Raw genomic sequence first — 16,473 nt, 5'->3', positions numbered from 1 at the left:
GCAGGAGGGTAGGGAAGCTGTGGGGGTCAGGGATCTGGGGAGAGACCTCACCCTCCAGGCGCATCGTGGCAGACGCCATGACTGCAGGGTTCCTGGGCACAAGGATGGCTTGGGGGAAGGCAGAGTGGGGGCAGGGAGCCAGGTGGGCAGAGGCATCGGAAGCCATTTTCACCATCCACGCAGGAGGCTCCCTCGCCGCAGGGGTTGGATGCACACTCGTTGATCTCCACGTTGCAGAGGGGCCCTGGGGAGCAGGCAGGCAACCTCGTCCCGGGACAAGGATAGCGGAGCCAACCAGGGAAGGGCAACTTGGCTCCATTTAGCACAGTCACACCCTTGAGCAAGGACCATCTCATTTGCTTCATAACACATCAGCTCTTGTGCAAATTAGGACAGCCACCTCCGCAACCCAGAGATACCTCGCCCCAGATCACCCTTGCCCCCAAACTTATATGAAGTCACTTTAATTTCCGCCAAGGATTGCCTTGGCCCCACTCAGAAACACCTCAATCTCTGAGTCTGAATACCTTCATGGACATACCAGGATAATCTTGAGCCAACATGGGGATACATACCAATGAGAGAAAGCAAAAATCTCAGGGCAAAGCATGGACAATCCCTAAGGACAAGCACGTGCAAAGAGAGGGGCAAAACCCGGCCAGGAAAGATAGATGATTTCACCCTCACTCTATAAAGACCCCGTTTCCATGGCAGCCACTTGCCCACCTGTGAATCCAGGCTGGCAGACACAGTCATAGCGGTTGATGCCGTCCCGGCAGACTCCAAAGGTGCAGGGGTTGCTAGCACAATCATCAGTGTTCACCTCGCAGTTCACACCTGCGGAAGGGGAACATGACTGGGTATGCCACCACCGTGACCTGCCAGAAACACCATTCCTGAACCCTCTGTGTCCCATCAGATGTACTATTCCTGTCCCAGCCCAGCTCCTGGCCCTACCTGTGGTGCCAGGAGGGCAGCGGCAGAGGTATTTGTCCACCAGGTCTAGGCATTTGCCCCCATGTCGGCAGGGCTGGCTTCGGCATTCATCCACCTGGCTCTCACAGCGCATGCCGGTATAGCCCGGGGCACAGGCGCACGAGAAACTGGCGATGCCGTCCACACAGCGCCCGTGGTGGCAAGGGTCAGGCGAGCAGTCATCCACGTTGCGCTCACACACTGTGCCCTCGAAGCCTGCGGGGGACAGAGGGTCAGGCTCCGCCCACTGGCCAAGGTCCTGCCCACAGCCATGGCCTCTGCCCAATCTTAACTCAGCTCTCCCTCAGGCCTGGCCCATTGAGCCAATAGGAGGCGGGCTCAGTTCAGGCTCCGCCCCTGGCTGGCCTCCAGAGGCCATCCAGCGGCCACCTCCGAGGGTTGTCCCTGGCCAGGACCCTACCAGTTAAATCACACCCCTAGCGAGACCGTGCTTCCAATCCTTACACCGTCAGCCCTGATTTGCCTCTCCCTCCACTGGAGATGCGGACACATGGGAGGTTCCTGGGCTTCCCAGGTGGTTCAGTGGGTAAAGAATCCGCCTGCAATGCAGGAGAGATGAGTTCGATCCCTGGGTGGGGAAGGTCCCCTGGAGGAGAGCATGACAACCCATTCCAGTATTCTTGCCTGTAGAATCCCATGGACAGAGGAGCCTTGTGGGCTACAGTCCATTGGCTTGCAAAGAGTGGACACAACTGAAGTGACAGAGCAGGACAGTACGGGAGGTTCCTGGGAGTGGAGGGGGTCAGACGGACTCCCTCCAATCCAGTGCGCATCTATCCTGCCAGATCCTTTGGGCCCACCCCATAGCCTTACCTCTGCTTATGTCCAGGATTGGCTCCTCCTCCTGGCTCTTTCATTGGTCCTGCTCCGGGCCTGCCTTGCGGCAGCTCTGCCCCCAACTTTCCCCCAAGCGTATTATTGGCCCCTTTCCCCCACTAGCCCTGCCTCCAGATTCCTGTAGTCTTGTCATTGGCCCGCCCTCACCCTCTGCGCAGCGGCACTCGTAGCCATCTGGCTGGTCCACGCACTTGGCTCCGTTCCGGCAGGGTGTGCTGGCGCACTCATCCACATCCAGCTGACACATGGCGCCACTGAAGCCTGGAGCCGGGAGTGTGAGATAAACAGAGACCCAGGTAGGGTCGGGGCAGTCACCCCTCACCAGTGCTGCCTGGTTTGGGTGGAAAGCCCATTTACTTTTAAATTAACTTCAGTGTTTTTCATAAGGTGGTATCCGCTATATAGGAAGCCACTAACACGATGTTATACGCTCCCATCCTGGAGTCTTTACCCCAAAAGGTCTTTCTCAGGCTCCCTGACCCAGAGTCCTCACCCGAGGGGCACGTGCAGCTGAAGCCATTGACTCTGTCCTTGCAGAGCCCACCGTTAACACACGGGCTGCTCTGGCACTCATCCATGTCCACCTCACAATAGGTGCCTGTGAAGCCTGGAGGGATAGAGGCAGGGGCATTATGGCAAGGAGGCTTTAGCTTCTGGTCTGAAGGGAGAGCAAGGGGGGACATATCCCGCTTCCCTTGAGCCTTGGCCTTGCCCCTCAACCCATCATTCATTTGAAGGGCCTTGCCCCTCACACCTACATTCAGTTTTCAGACTCAGGCTGGATCTTCATTCATTGTGGCCCCAACTTGTTCAACGCTTAAGAGACTCCATGTGGGCTTGTCTTCAGACCACCTCCTTCCTTCTTCAAACTATGCCTCTTCCCCAGCTCCCAGCCTAGGGCCCACCATAGCCTTGTGCCCAACCTCAATCCCACCCCAGCATCAGTGCATCTCTGTCCGCAGTCTCCACTTTGACCTCCAGTCCAGACCCTGGTCCTGCCCTCATGTCATTCCCATTCCACAGTGCCGTCCTGAGGCCCAAACTCCACTCCCAGCCCGTTTGAGGTTCTACTGACTCCACCAGACCATGCCCCCAGACTCTGCTCCGGCTCCGCCTCCACCTCATCCCAGGCTTTAGTCTCTCACCCTCCCAGTTCTATCTGCTCTGGGCCCCTCTGCCTGAAGGCTTTTCTCGCCCTGCCTCCCAGCCTCAGGCCCCGCCCCAGCCACGCCCACCACACACCTGCCATGCAGATGCAGGTAAACTGGCCTATGCGGTCCAGACACGTGGCCTGGTTGCGGCAGGGTCCAGAGAGGCATTCATTTACATCGGTCTCACAGCGCGGACCGGTGTAGCCACGGCCGCACTGGCACAGGAATGAGCCCTGTGTGTTCACACACCGGCCCAGGTGCTCACAAGGATTGGCACCTGCAAGGTGGAGTAACAGTCAGTGTGGGTGTGGGTGGCCGAGGAGCAGCCTCTCCCCTCCTTCCCTACCCTCAGACTGTGCCCCCTCACCAATGGAACACTCGTCCACGTCCTGGTCGCAAGCTCCACCTGTGAAACCCGGTGGACAGGTGCAGATGGCCCGGCCATTCACTGGGTTAGTGTCACAGATAGCATCCTCGTGACAGGGGTTGCTGACACAAGCATCGTCCAGATGACACAAAAGTCCTGGGAAAGAGTAAGTAGAAGTCAAGGGAAGACCATCCCCCAGCTCTGCCCAAAGGTGCCACATCCCTGAACATTGTAGTGTTTTGGGGGTTTTTTGTTTATTTTTATTAACCAGCAGTGTATTTAGTGGGCTTCCCAAGTGGCGCTAGTGGTAAAGAATCTGCCTGCCAATGCAGGAGACATAAGAGATGCAGGTTCAATCCCTGGGTTGGGAAGATCCCCTGGAGGAGGGCATGGCAACCCACTCCAGTATTCTCTCCTGGAGAATCTCATGGACAGAGGAGCCTGGCAGGGCTGCAGTTCATAAGCAACTTAGCATGCACACACATATTTAGTAGCTATTCTCCCCCAATCATTTATTTAAAATTTAAGCATACAGAAAAGTTTATTCATATACCCACCACCTAGATTCAACTATTGTAACTTTATTTTTTCTGACCCATTTGAAAATAAGTTGGAAATATCCACATATTGTTTTTAAAATCTGTTGACTCTTTTCATGATTCTAAGAGGGTCCTAGCATTAAGTCTTTGCCCCTGGGTACCCTCTGCCTGACATACGCTGCCCTCTGCTCCAAGTCCCTCTCCCAAACATCTCTGATCTTTGCCACTCCCAAAAGTGCCCTCTCCTTCTGAGTCACAGTTTAGCTCTCCATTCCTGTGACTTCTTCCCTGGATTGTCTGCCCTCCCAGGCCTCTCCCAGGCTTATCCTTCACCCCAAACCCAGCTTCTAGCATAAGCATTAAGCATATGCTTAATTAATTAACAACAATATGTTTAATTATGCTTCTAGCATAGCGTAAGTCTGATTCAAGTCAGACTCCATCCTTGGCCCCACTCAAGAGCCATCAACGGCTCCCTGCTGCCTTCAGGGAAAAAAGTCACTCACCAGTTTTGCCCATGGGGCAGGCACAGTAAAAAGAGGCCACACGGTCATGGCAGGTGGCCCCATGGAAGCACACAGCCGTGGCACAGTCATCAATATTCTGACTGCAGCTCTCGCCCGTCCAGCCATTGACACACACACAACTGTGGCCACCCAGTGTGTTGAAGCAGGTGCCCCCGTTGTGGCAAGCGTTGGGCTGCAGCTGGCACTCGTCCACGTCCTCCGTACAGAACTGGCCTACGGCACACAGACGCATGAGTCCGGTTACCTGGAGCATGCCCATCCAAGGGCTTCCCTCAGGTCCCACTGCTCACCTGTCCACTCAGGAGGGCACTGGCAGTTGTAGGTGTTGACACCATCCACGCACGTACCCCCATTTAGACACCGGTGCCCTGGACAGTCATCCACATTCACTTCACAGTTCTGGCCCTCAAACCCTAGCGTGGAGCACAAGGATGGTCACTACCAGGCGGGCTTGCTGTGCCCCCACCTCTGCTGCCTCCCCCTGGGTACAGCTCCCTCACCAGGAAGGCAGGCACAGTCATAGGTGAGGTCGCCGCTCTGTCTGCAGGTGCCCCCGTTACGGCATGGGGAGGGAGCACAGGGCGCCGCGGGGCTCTCACACAGTGGCCCGGTGTAGCCACCTGGGCACTGGCAGCGGAAGGAGCCAGGCGTGTTGAGGCAGGTGCCACCATGGCGGCAGGGCCCACCCATCCGGCACTCATCTACATCACTCCGGCAGCTGCGGCCCTGGTAGCCGGGTGGGCAGGAGCACAGGTAGCGGCCATCGGAGCCCACTGAGCAGCGGGCACCATGGGCACAGGGGCTGCTGAGGCAGGGGTCTGGTAGGGAGCAGTCAGGGCCTGCCGGGAACCAGAAATGGTGAGCCCAGACCGACCACACCCTTGCCTGCCTTCAGCTCCCTTCCAGACCCTCCTTTACCTCGGAAGCCCCGGGGACAGCGGCAGGTAAACCGGGCGATCCCTGCCACCACCGAGCTCTGGCAGACACCACGGCCAGCACAGGGGCCAGAATGGCAGGGGTCTTCCAGCTGACACCGTTCACCCACCCAGCCTGGTGGGCACCTGCAGACAGAGACGACTCAGTGAGGAAAGTCAGGGCAGAACAGCCCAGAACATAAGAGATACACACCAGACAGACCAAAAACACAGACGTAAACAAACACACACACGTATTCATCCATGCAACAGTTTCCCTGAGCATACCTACTATGTTCTTAGCAATGGGAATACAGCGTGCATGCTAAGTCACTTCAATCATGTCCAACTCTTTGCAACCCCATGGACTGGCTGGCTCCTCCATCTATGGGATTTTCCAGGCAAGAATACTGGAGCGGGTCGCCATGCCCTCCTCCAGGGGATCTTTCCAACCCAGAAATTGAACCTGCACATCTCTTAAGTCTCCTGTATTGGCAAGTGGGTTCTTCACCATTAGCGCCACCTGAGAAGCCCAGCAGCAAACACAATTAAAGTGGTCCCTACCCTCTTGATGTTCATAGCCAGGTCTGCCAAAGAGAAGATACACAAATAATGAATGAATAAGCAACATGCCGGGAGTGGAGGGAAGAGTAGTTCAGGCCATGGGGACCATGAAGGATGCAGTTGGATAGAGTGGTGGCCCCAGAAAAATTATGTCCATGACCAAGAACCTGTGACTGTGACCTTATTTGGAAAAAGAAATGTAATTAATGATATAATTAAATGATGGATGTCTAGATGAGACCATCCTGATTACCCAAGTTGGCTCTAAACTGAGTGACAACTGTCCTTACAAGGGAAAGGTGAAGACTTCTGGCCTCCAAAACTGCGAGAATAAATTTCTGTTGTTTTAAACCACCCAGTTTGTGGTCATTTGTTCCACAGCCACAAGAAGCTAAAACACAGGATAAGGAGAACAGAGGGATGGGGGTGGGGATAAGGCAACTATGTTTTCCCAGACAAAATGAGGGAAAAAAGAAGACTGTGTGGGAAAAGAAAGTGAGGGAGGGGGCCGTGGGCCTGTGTGGGGAAGAGTAGAGGAAATGGCAAATGCAAAAGGTCTCAGGCTCCAGACGACCACCACCCAGGCACACAAAGACGGGCAGAACCCCCAAATGTACCAGATGAGAGGCACACACTAACACGATGCACTGGACTGGCAAATACTCAAAGACACCAACCCACAGCCTCATTCACCAATACGGACTAACTCTCACATGCGAGGCAGGAGGACCTCCACAAAGCCTCAGTTCCTTTCCTGGGGGCACAGAGACCCCTTCCTTCCTTCCGTTGCGGGGAGGTGGCCACCAATGCTTGCGCCCCCTGTTGGGGGAAGGTCCTTCAGCCTCCAGCCCCCTCCAAACCCACTAAGGCCACCCTGAGAGTGAAGGTACAGAAGGGCGCTGGTCTTAAGAGTAGAAACCTCCAGAGTGGGGTCAGAGGGAGGGACTTGGACCGGCCCCCGACGCTACCCGTCCCTCGCCTGTGTTCCTCCCTCTGGCCTGTCCCGGTCGCTTGGGGCTAAACTTAAGTAGCTGACTCAGTCCTTAGCGTCACCCACAAGATTCCCCCCACCCCAGCCCCCAGCGAAACAAGTCGGGGCACGGGCGGGTGCAGAGGGAATCCAGTTCCCAAACCCCCTCCCCAAAGATCCGCAAGGCAAGGACCACCGCCAAGACTGCGCGCCGGGAGGGGGCGTGCTGCGCTGGGCGCCGAGCACGGCGGGTTCTTCCTCCCGCGACCACGCGCGCGCGCGCACGGCAGGCAGGGCGTGGCCGCGCGGCCCGCTCCCGGGGGCCCCCGGCGGGTTCCCACGCTCTGTGCCCCGCGCCCCTGCCGACCGGTCGGGCTGGTTCTCCGCTGCCCGCGCCCCGCCCAATCGCCTGGGCTTCACCGGAGACCGATGGGGGCGGGAGAGTGGGGGTGGCGGGGACCACAGACTTGGTTGGGGGACTGGCTGGGGAAGAGGTGATGACTAGGAGATAGAGACTAGAGATTGAGAGACTTTGAGAGTTGGAGGATCCATGGAGCGGTGACAGACTGCGGGGTCCACGAAAGGACTTTGAAGGAGACTGGGGATGAGTGGGGGCGTGGGGAGAGGTTCCCACGGCCCAGCTCTGGAGACTAAGCCCGGCGCTCCGCTCCGGGCGATCCGGGCTCCGGGCGGCCGCGCGGGCCGGTGATTCACCTGTCGGGGGGGCGGGGCAGCCGGGGGCGCATTCACCTGTCGGCAGCTTTCCAGGCGCGGGGTCCCAGAGCGCAGGCGCCCGGTCCCGTGACTCCGCCTCTCAGGTGAGTAGCGCCAGGTGAGGTCACACTTTCCCCCTATTCCCACCATCCCAACCCGAGGAACCCGCTCTACCAGGCTGAGACACCCCCCCACCCCCATCCAGATGAGTCAAAGTGCCTGTGTAACTTCAAAGGGTCTCTGAAGTCACCCCAGACCCACCCAGCTTGGGCTGGATACACAAGTTGCTGAATAAATGGATGCATTTAACCAATGGCTACTGGGTGACCTGCTATTATTAATTATGATATTATAAAAGGAACCAAGCATTTTCCCATAACCTCAGCGGTTTCTCCTTATGGCACCTATTTTCCACATCTCTACCAGTAACAATAATAAAAATACCATTTATTGAGCACTTACTGTATGCCCGACACTATGCTGATTTCACTCTTAATCTTTACAATCAACTCCATAAAGGAGAGAACTGTTATTGCCCCATTTTCCGGATGCAAAAATGAGGCTCAGAGAGCTCAAAGCACTTGCTCAAGGTTATCCCAGAGCCCAGAATTCAAATTGATCTCTGTCTGCCTCTGCTCAGCAATTCCCCAGGCCCTGCCCTGCTTTTCCAACCCTCTGCCTTTCCTTGCACTTTCCAACAACTGCATTTGGGGGGGCTTTGGTCACAAATCAGGCAGAAAGACCATTATTTTACAGATCAATGAGGTTCAGAGAGGGGAAGTGACTCACTCAAGGTCACACAGAAAGTAAGTGGCAGAGCAGGGCTCCTGTGGCCCCACCACTAAATCTTGAGCTGCAGGAAGGTACAGATGCTATACCCACTACTGCCAATCCACTGTTACTAGTCCCTGAAAATCTGTTGATTGAATAACTATCTGTCCATCAGGGGATTTACACAAGACTGCAGGCAGCAGAGAATTCTGCTGTAGTTAGCATTAGTGGGCCCATTTTCCAGACCAGGACACTGAGGCTTAAAAAGTCAGACCATCAGCAACATGATGTGGGATTTGAACCCCAGCCAGGCAGACTCCAGAGCCTCTACTCTTAGCTCTGCTCCATTCAAAGGGGAAACAAGAGGTTGCCCAAGCCACACACTTGAAGGAAGTGGTGGAAGCATCTATGGTGAACACAGAGGCAGGGGGAGAAGACAGACCGCCTCCCCACACAGGGCCCACTGATGGCTCAGAGCCAGGCACTCACAGGCAGGCAGCCTCCCGGGAGGGCAGCTGGGTGCAGCGACCTCCGTTCGCACACGGGCTTCCGTCCAGGCAAGGGGGGGCTGGGTGGGGGTGAAGGAAGGTGGGGGTGTCAGGCCTGCGCCCAGGAACCCCAGCCTAGATTGAGACTCCATCCTTTGCTCCCTCAGACAACAGCTGCACCAGGCTGGGGGCGTCTCTACGAGTGCAGGGAGCCCCCCCATTCACAGTTCCCACGGCCCCCCGCCCCGGCCCCAGCTGTTGGGGCTGCAGCTGTCACTGCCAACTCGGGCCCTGGGAACCACAAGGCAGGGGCAGGCAGGAGGAGGGGCCGACTTGTGCCAGATGTGGGGGCTCAAAAGCTGCCACCATGGGGGACAGGAAGTGGGGGTGCTGCAAGGGTTGAAGGGAGGTCTGGGACTGTGTACCCAGATCCCAGGGTTGTGGAGGGGGCAGGGGTGGGGAGTCCTGGGGCCCCAGGTCTTCCTTCTGTTGATGCTGGGCATCTACTCCAACTGGGCAGGCCTGCGTGCAAGTTCTGGGGAGAGATGCCAGGGCATGAACGAACGCTGTGCGCAGCCAGCAACTGGGTGTCACAGGGACGGAATCTGTGTTGAGGGAGGGGCAGCTGGCACAGCTGACCTGTCCAGCACCCTCACCCCTAAGGACTGTGTCTCTCTGCAGTGTGTCCTGTCGGATGGGTCGGGGTGTGGCGGGGTGTGAGTTGGTGGGCCCTTGTGTGAGCCGGCAGGTGTGGGGCCGCTTGTGCATGTGTGCTTGTGTGTGCAAGTAGGGGAGAAAGAAAGGGAGAGGAAGAAGATGAGAAAAACAGACATAAAAGAAGGAAACTAGAAGCAGACAGACACAGAGAGGAGATCAAGAAGGACAGAGACAGAGTTTTAAAAAAAAAAAAAGAGAGAGAATGAGATAAACTAGACATGTGAATGCATTAAACATGGCTTCTGTCCCCTTCAAGGCACAAGCAGCCAGGACACTATTACCCAGACAGGAGCCCAGGGCTGTTTGTGAACTCACGCTGGGGGCCACATGACACGAGCCATGGGCCTTGCTGAGCAGTGGGCCCTGTGGGCCATGTGTGTGTCTGCATGGCCTGCATGGATGTAGAGATGTTTGTAGGCTGAAACTTGTTGTGTGTCCATGTATGTGAACTATGTATCTGGGTATATAGCTGTGTGTCTGTGTGTGACTTGTGTGTGCATGGCTATGTCTGGGTATGGGTTGGATGTGCCCCTATACCTGCATGTGTCAGCTGGGTGTAGGCATATCCTTGCATCTGTCTATATGCATTTGAGTGTGTGCAGACAGTGAGTGTGAGGTCTTGGGCTGGTGGTGCAGGGTATGTATGAACATGTGTGATTGTATGAGCACGTGTGAGCTGTGAATGTCTGTGTCTTGTGTGAGCTGGGTGTGCACGTGTGCGGGTGTACCGTATGTGTGTGTGTGCGTGCACGCACATACACATCTGCATCTCCACATGTGTGATCCAAGATTGTGTGTCCTGTGAGTGTGTGACAGGCCATGTGTGCCTGCCGTCTGGCCTCTGGGGGCGGCTGCTCCTGCCCGCTCCTGCCCACTCCTGCCCCATCTGCCCGCCCAGGGCTGGGCTGGGCTGGGGAGGCCTGTTTCCTCCCCACCCCTCCCTGGGCTGAGCCCCACAGCGGCGTCCAGAGACCCAGGGCCAGGGCCACTGGGCTCGCGTCCCTCCCCTGCCGGCCAGGCCTCCCTTGGCTGGGGGTGCGCCCCAGCCGCCCCGGTCCGGCCCCGCTGCCGTCCCGCTTTGTCTGGCAAAGAAAGCGCGAGGCTGCCGGGGGGGAGGGGGTGTCTAGACGGCGCGGCCATTGTCCCAGGCGGGGGAGGGGAAGAGTGGGGAGGGGGAGGGGCGGGGGGCTCCCCGGGCCCGCTGGGGAGGGGGTCGGGCTGCTGGGAGGGGGCGCTGGAGCGGGAGAGGAGCACGTGGGCTCGCGCCCCAAGCCCTCCCCTCCCTTCCCCAGGCGGGGAGAGGGTCCCGGGACGCCGTCCGGTCCAAGCAGCCGGGGGAGGGAGCGAGGCCGCGGGCGGGGGAAGGGGCGCTGGCGCCTCTATGGCTCCAGCTCTGGCTCCGGTTCCGGGTCTTGCCGCCCTCCGGCCTGGGAAGTTTTCTCCGAGTTTAGAGCTCCGAGAACTTCGCGCCCCCTCCGGCCCCCAGCCCTGCCAGACCTGCCCCGGGTGTGTGCATGGGAGGGGGAGCTTTTATGCGAGGGGTCCCCGACCTGGGGATACTTGGATTCCAATCGTGACCTACCCAGGGCTCTAGACAGGCATGGTTGGTGAGAGAGCCCCAGATTCTTGGTTACCCCTCCACTCGCCCGCTAACCTTGATCCTCTCACCTCCAGCTCCCAGTCCCGGGCTCCAGGGTCCCTTCATTCCCAGCCCACATCTCTCCCGGGCCACAGTTCCCTCGGTCTCTGGGGTCCTGCCTCGCCCCCACTCTCAATTCGGAGTCCCTGCCCCCGGATCCTGCGCTCCCTGCCCCTGCGCTCTGGTCCCTGATTCCCAGGGACCGCCCCGCCCCCCCGCCACCCCTCATCAAGTCCCAGACTCGGGGAGGCCTTGCACTCCATTCTTCCCCTTCCCCCACCCACTCACCCCATCCCGCCCTCAGGGTCCCGGCCCCTCACCTGCAGCCCCCGGCCCCGCTAGCAGCAGCAATAAGGGCAGCGTCCGCACGGACGGCAGGGGTGGCGGCGGCGACATCGGGCGACGGCGGCGGGGGCGGCGGCCCCGGGGCCCCGGCCCCATGGCGGCCGGCCGCGACCCTCCCTCCTCCCACCTCTCTCCTCCCTTCTCCCTCCTTCCTTGGGCTCCGGGCGCGTCCGGGGCCAGCCTCCGCGCAGCCAACTTCGCTGAAGTGAGACGGCCGGGCCGCCCCGCCCCCAACCCTGGGCGGCTCGCCCCGCCCCAGGGCCGGCCCAGAACTCCCCCGCCCCCGGCCCGGCCTCCTGGGGTCCCTGCCCACCCTCCACCCACACAGCCTGGGACCCGAAGACCGTCTCGGAAACTCAGGCCAGCGGGCCCAGCCCACGGTGTCAGACACACCCAACTTCCTGAACATCTCCCTGCTCCCCAAAACACATCCAGAGCCCGAGATACACACAGAGCCAGGCACAAACAGACACTCCCCTCCATTCCCCCCTCCCCCCGCCCCGACACCCCGAAACTGAAACCAGGCACGTCCTGCAAGGCTCCTGAATACATAGCCAGGATGCACAAATGCAGAGGCGTGCACAGAGCTTCCTGGGGGACTTAAAATCTGAAATATTCACAACTCTAAACTCAGGCCCTCTCAGACCTAGAGCCTTGCAAGATTTTTGCAGCCTCGGACCTCGGACACAGTCTAGCCGTCTCAAGTGTGCTACCAAATACCCTCACCCCGTCTTACTCTCAGCGCTTCCTGAAAGTAACCCCTTCCTCCTCAATATCCAAAGGTCCACCCCACCCCATAGCCTACACAGCTTTGCTGCTCAGCCAATCTTGCTCAGTTTCATCCAACTGCCTTTTCCAAAATCAGTCATGCTGAAAAACAACCACCCTGCAGTGAGCTCTGTCCCTGTGGCAAGAACGGGTACTCCGGAAAGACCCCAAGACCAGCCTAGAGAAGCCCCCCCGCTCTGGGGAAGAAAAAACCAGACTCCAGCACTGCGGACTTAGGGTTGGGCCAGAGGGAGGGACACAGCAGAGAAGCTGGTGAGGGCTCTGCTTGGGGGAAGGGGTCACTTATTCATTCATTCATTTATTCAACATAAAACTCAAGCTCTATGTCTGGCGTTGTTTCAGCGGCTGGAAGTACACCTCCCCTGCCCTCTCCAGGAGAGAGCTTCCCTGAGAAGGGTTCAGTGGGGGCTCAGCCCAGAACTGAAAGAAAGACATTTCAGGAGAGGGACAGGTTCCCAAACAGAGGAGGGGGCCAAGTCAAGTAGGGAAGGAGGGGAGAGTGGGCAGGTCAGGGGTCACCCTGGCCCTGAGGAGGAGGAGAAAGAGACCAGGCCGACCTGTAGGTGTTTAGCATGGTGATGAGGCTGTAGTGAGGAGGAATGGGTTGGGGGTGAGGTGCTGAAACCCAGGAGTCTGAGGTTCACCCATGAGGCAGCTGAGCACTGGGGCTAAGCACAGGGGCACCAGGGTGAGAGACAGTCACCTGGGCACCCCAGAGATCTTTGAGCAATTTTAAAATTTCATTTAGAAATAATTTAAAATGCAATTTCCATAGGCCTTTTATCCAGCTTCACCAACTCGGCCCACACTTTGCCAAATTTACTTTATAATTATTGTTGTTCAGTCACTAAGTCATGTCCAACTCTTTGTGACCCCCTGGACTGCAGCACGACAGGCTCCCCTGTCCTTCACTATCTCCTGGAGTTTGCTCAAACTCATGTCCGTTGAGTCAGTGATGCCATCCAACTATCTCATCCACTGTCACTCCTTTCTCTTTTTGCAAACTTCAGTCTTTCCCAGCATTAGGGTCTTTTCCAAAGTATCGAAAAAGAGTTGGCTCTTTGCATCAGGTGGCCAAAGTATTGGAGCTTCAGCATCCCAGCATCCCCTTCCAATGAATATTCAGGGTTGATTTCCTTTAGGATTAACTGGTTTGATCTCCTTGCTGTCCAAGGGACTCTCAAGAATCTTCTCTAGCACCCCAATTTGAAGGTATCAGTTCTTCAGTGCTCAGCCTTCTTTATGGTCCAACTCTCACATCTGTACATGACTACTGGAAAAACCATAGTTTTGAAGAAATTATATATAATTTTTAATTATATGTAATATATTATATAATATATGTATTTGAGAGCAGAGCTTCCCAGACGGGTGGTAAAGAACCTACCTACTAAGTGCAGGAGACATAAGAGATGCAGTTCCAATCCCTGGGTCAGGAAGATCCCCTGGACAAGGGCATAGCAACCCACTCCAGTCTTCATGCCTGGAGAATCCCATGGACAGAGGAGCCTGGTGGGCTACAGTTCATGGGATCACAAAGAGTCGGACACAACTGAAGCGACTTAGCACGCACACGTATTTGAAAGCAAGATGTGGCTATGATGTTCCTTTGCCCCCTAAATCATCACTGTATGTTTCCTAAGATCGAGGACATTCTCTTATACAAACACACAAGTTTTCTCCATGTGGACAGTTTTTGGTTTCTCCAGTTATATCCTCTGTAGCATGTTTCTTTGCTGGTCCAGGATCTAATCTCTGACCGTGTGTTGCATTTAATTGTTATGTTTCTTCATGTCCTTTAATCCTTATCGGTTCCTTAGCCTTTCTTTGTCTGTCATGATGTTGATATTTTTGGATAGGCAAGGTCATCTGTTTCACAGAACATCCCTTAGTGAACTGGGCTGCAGTTTCCTCGTGACCAGGTTCAGGCTCTGTATCTTCGGCAAGAACTGCTAAAGAAGTGATGCTGGTACTCTTCCATGGGTTGTATCAGGAGGCACCTGATACGAGTCCCCAACACTGGTCTTATTAGATTTTGATCGCTTGAATGAAGCTGGTCCAGTTTCTCTACTGTAAATGTACCATTCTCTTCCCATCCCCTCTTGTAATGAGTAAATATCAATATCATGTGGGGAGATATATTGAGACTGTGTGACTATCCCGATGCCTGTCAAACTATCACCACTGTTTGGAGGATTTATTGGTGATTGCCTCTGATGATTTTTTTTTAAATTGAGATAAAATTCCCTTACATAAAATTACTTACCATTTTAAAGTGTACAGTTCAGTGGCATTTAGTGCAACCACCAGCTCTACCTAGTCTCATCACATTTTCATCAACCCTAAAGAAAATGTTGTCCCCATCAGCAGTCACTCCTCCTCTGTCCCTGGCAGCCATTAATGTGTTTCTGTCTCCATGGATTTACCTTGTTCTGAATCTTTCACATCTATGGAATCATACAGCATGTGGTCTTTTATGTCTGACTTTTTTCACTGGGTATAATGTTTTAGAGGTTCATCCATTTTGTAGCATGTGTCAGTTCTTCATTCCTTTTTATTGAAAAGCAGAGACATTACTTTGCCAACAAAGGTCCGTCTAGTCAAGGCTATGGTTTTTCCTGTGGTCATGTAGGGATGTGAGAGTTGGACTGTGAAGAAAGCTGAGCGCCAAAGAATTGATGCTTTTGAACTGTGGTGTTGGAGAAGACTCTTGAGAGTCCCTTGGACTGCAAGGAGATCCAGCCAGTCCATTCTAAAGGAGATAAGCCCTGGGATTTCTTTGGAAGGAATGATGCTACAGCTGAAACTCCAGTACTTTGGCCACCTCATGTGAAGAGTTGACTCATTGGAAAAGACTCTGATGCTGGGAGGGATCAGGGGCAGGAGAAGGGGACGACAGAGGATGAGATGGCTGCATGGCATCACTGACTCAATGGACGTCAGTCTGAGTGAACTCTGGGAGTTGGTGATGGACAGGGAGGCCTGGCGTGCTGCGATTCATGGGGTCGCAAAGAGTCAGACACGACTGAGTGACTGAACTGGACTGAACTGAACATCCCATTGGAGATATAAGAGATGCGGGTTCCATCCCTGGGTTGGGAAGATCCCTTGGAGAAGGGAATGGCAACCCACTCCAGTATTCTTGCCTGGAGAGTCCCATGGACAGAGGAGCCTAGTGGGCTACGGTCCAAAGGGTTGCAAAGAGTCGGACACGACTGAAGTGACTTAGCACGCAGGCACGACATTCCATTGAATGGCTAACTGATCCATTCCTCTGTTTACCTGGGATGATTTTTATAATTATTTATTTTTGCTGCGTTGAGTTTTCATTGCTGCGTGAAGGCTCTCTCTCGTTGGAACGAGCAGGGGCTTCTCTTCGTTGCGGTGCGTGGGCTTCTCCTTGCGGTGGCTTCTCTTGTTGCAGAGCACGGGCTCTAGGTGCGTGAGCTTCAGTAATTGCAGCACATGGGCTCAGTGGTTGCAGCTTTTGGGCTTAGTTGCTCCATGGCATGTGGAATTTTCCCAGACCAGGGATCGAATGTGAGTCCCCTGCCTTGGCAGGTGGATTCCTATCCACTGTACCACTGTGGAAGTCCCCTTGGATGATATTAAAACACTGGAAGAGGAAGAGGTGGTAGAGGCAGAGAAGTACCATTAGAGAGAAATGAAAAGCCAAGGGTGAAAGTTGAACAACTGACCAGGGCCCAACACAGGAGATGATCCCCAGCCCTGCTGAGGGTGGCAGAGAGTCAAGCACCAGGGGACAGGAACTGAGGGTGTCCCAGCCTTTCAGCTTATGAGTGCAACCTCCATCCGGGAGGGGAGCTATTCACCCATCTTACGGGGTCAACCCTCATGGGGGTGGGTCTCTGCCCATCTTATGATGATTTGCTGGAGGCTTCCTAGAGGAAGAGCTGAGATTTGAACCCAGTGACTCCGGGCCACATGGAATGAGAGGGAGGGGTGGGGTAGGGACTGGGAAGAGAAAAAGACAAAAGTTGCATAATCAGAAGGGGCACAGCTGACTCACCGTGAGTGTGCTGAGTCAACAGGCCCATGGGGATGAGGGAAGGCGAAGCTTAAGTCCTTCTCATACCCATCACCCCAGGAGGAAATCCAAGCCCCTCAGCCCTGCTTTCAGAGCC

The 16,473-nt window shown here is 55.7% G+C and overlaps 1 protein-coding gene across 1 annotated transcript in view; it reads right to left on the bottom strand.

Annotated features, from left to right (window-relative positions):
* The window catches only part of NOTCH3 (notch receptor 3), a 39,696-nt gene extending 27,988 nt beyond the window's left edge, over window positions 1–11,708 (bottom strand). The window contains exons 1-13 of the mRNA XM_055542417.1: window positions 11,515–11,708; window positions 8,840–8,918; window positions 5,336–5,478; window positions 4,918–5,256; window positions 4,708–4,830; window positions 4,397–4,630; window positions 3,352–3,507; window positions 3,076–3,261; window positions 2,327–2,440; window positions 1,981–2,094; window positions 958–1,191; window positions 727–837; window positions 52–244 (exon numbers count right to left, since the gene is read on the bottom strand). Coding sequence (XP_055398392.1) covers window positions 52–244; window positions 727–837; window positions 958–1,191; window positions 1,981–2,094; window positions 2,327–2,440; window positions 3,076–3,261; window positions 3,352–3,507; window positions 4,397–4,630; window positions 4,708–4,830; window positions 4,918–5,256; window positions 5,336–5,478; window positions 8,840–8,918; window positions 11,515–11,635 — 2,147 coding nt within the window. The 5' untranslated portion in view covers window positions 11,636–11,708. The remainder of the gene's footprint in view (window positions 1–51; window positions 245–726; window positions 838–957; window positions 1,192–1,980; window positions 2,095–2,326; window positions 2,441–3,075; window positions 3,262–3,351; window positions 3,508–4,396; window positions 4,631–4,707; window positions 4,831–4,917; window positions 5,257–5,335; window positions 5,479–8,839; window positions 8,919–11,514) is intronic.
* Window positions 11,709–16,473: the final 4,765 nt, after the last annotated feature.

The sequence above is a fragment of the Bubalus kerabau genome, chromosome 1 (genome assembly GCF_029407905.1).
Source record: "Bubalus kerabau isolate K-KA32 ecotype Philippines breed swamp buffalo chromosome 1, PCC_UOA_SB_1v2, whole genome shotgun sequence".
NCBI classification, from domain to species: Eukaryota; Metazoa; Chordata; class Mammalia; order Artiodactyla; family Bovidae; genus Bubalus; species Bubalus kerabau.
Note: the sequence above shows the minus strand (reverse complement) of the source record. Positions and strands in the feature narration are given on the sequence as shown.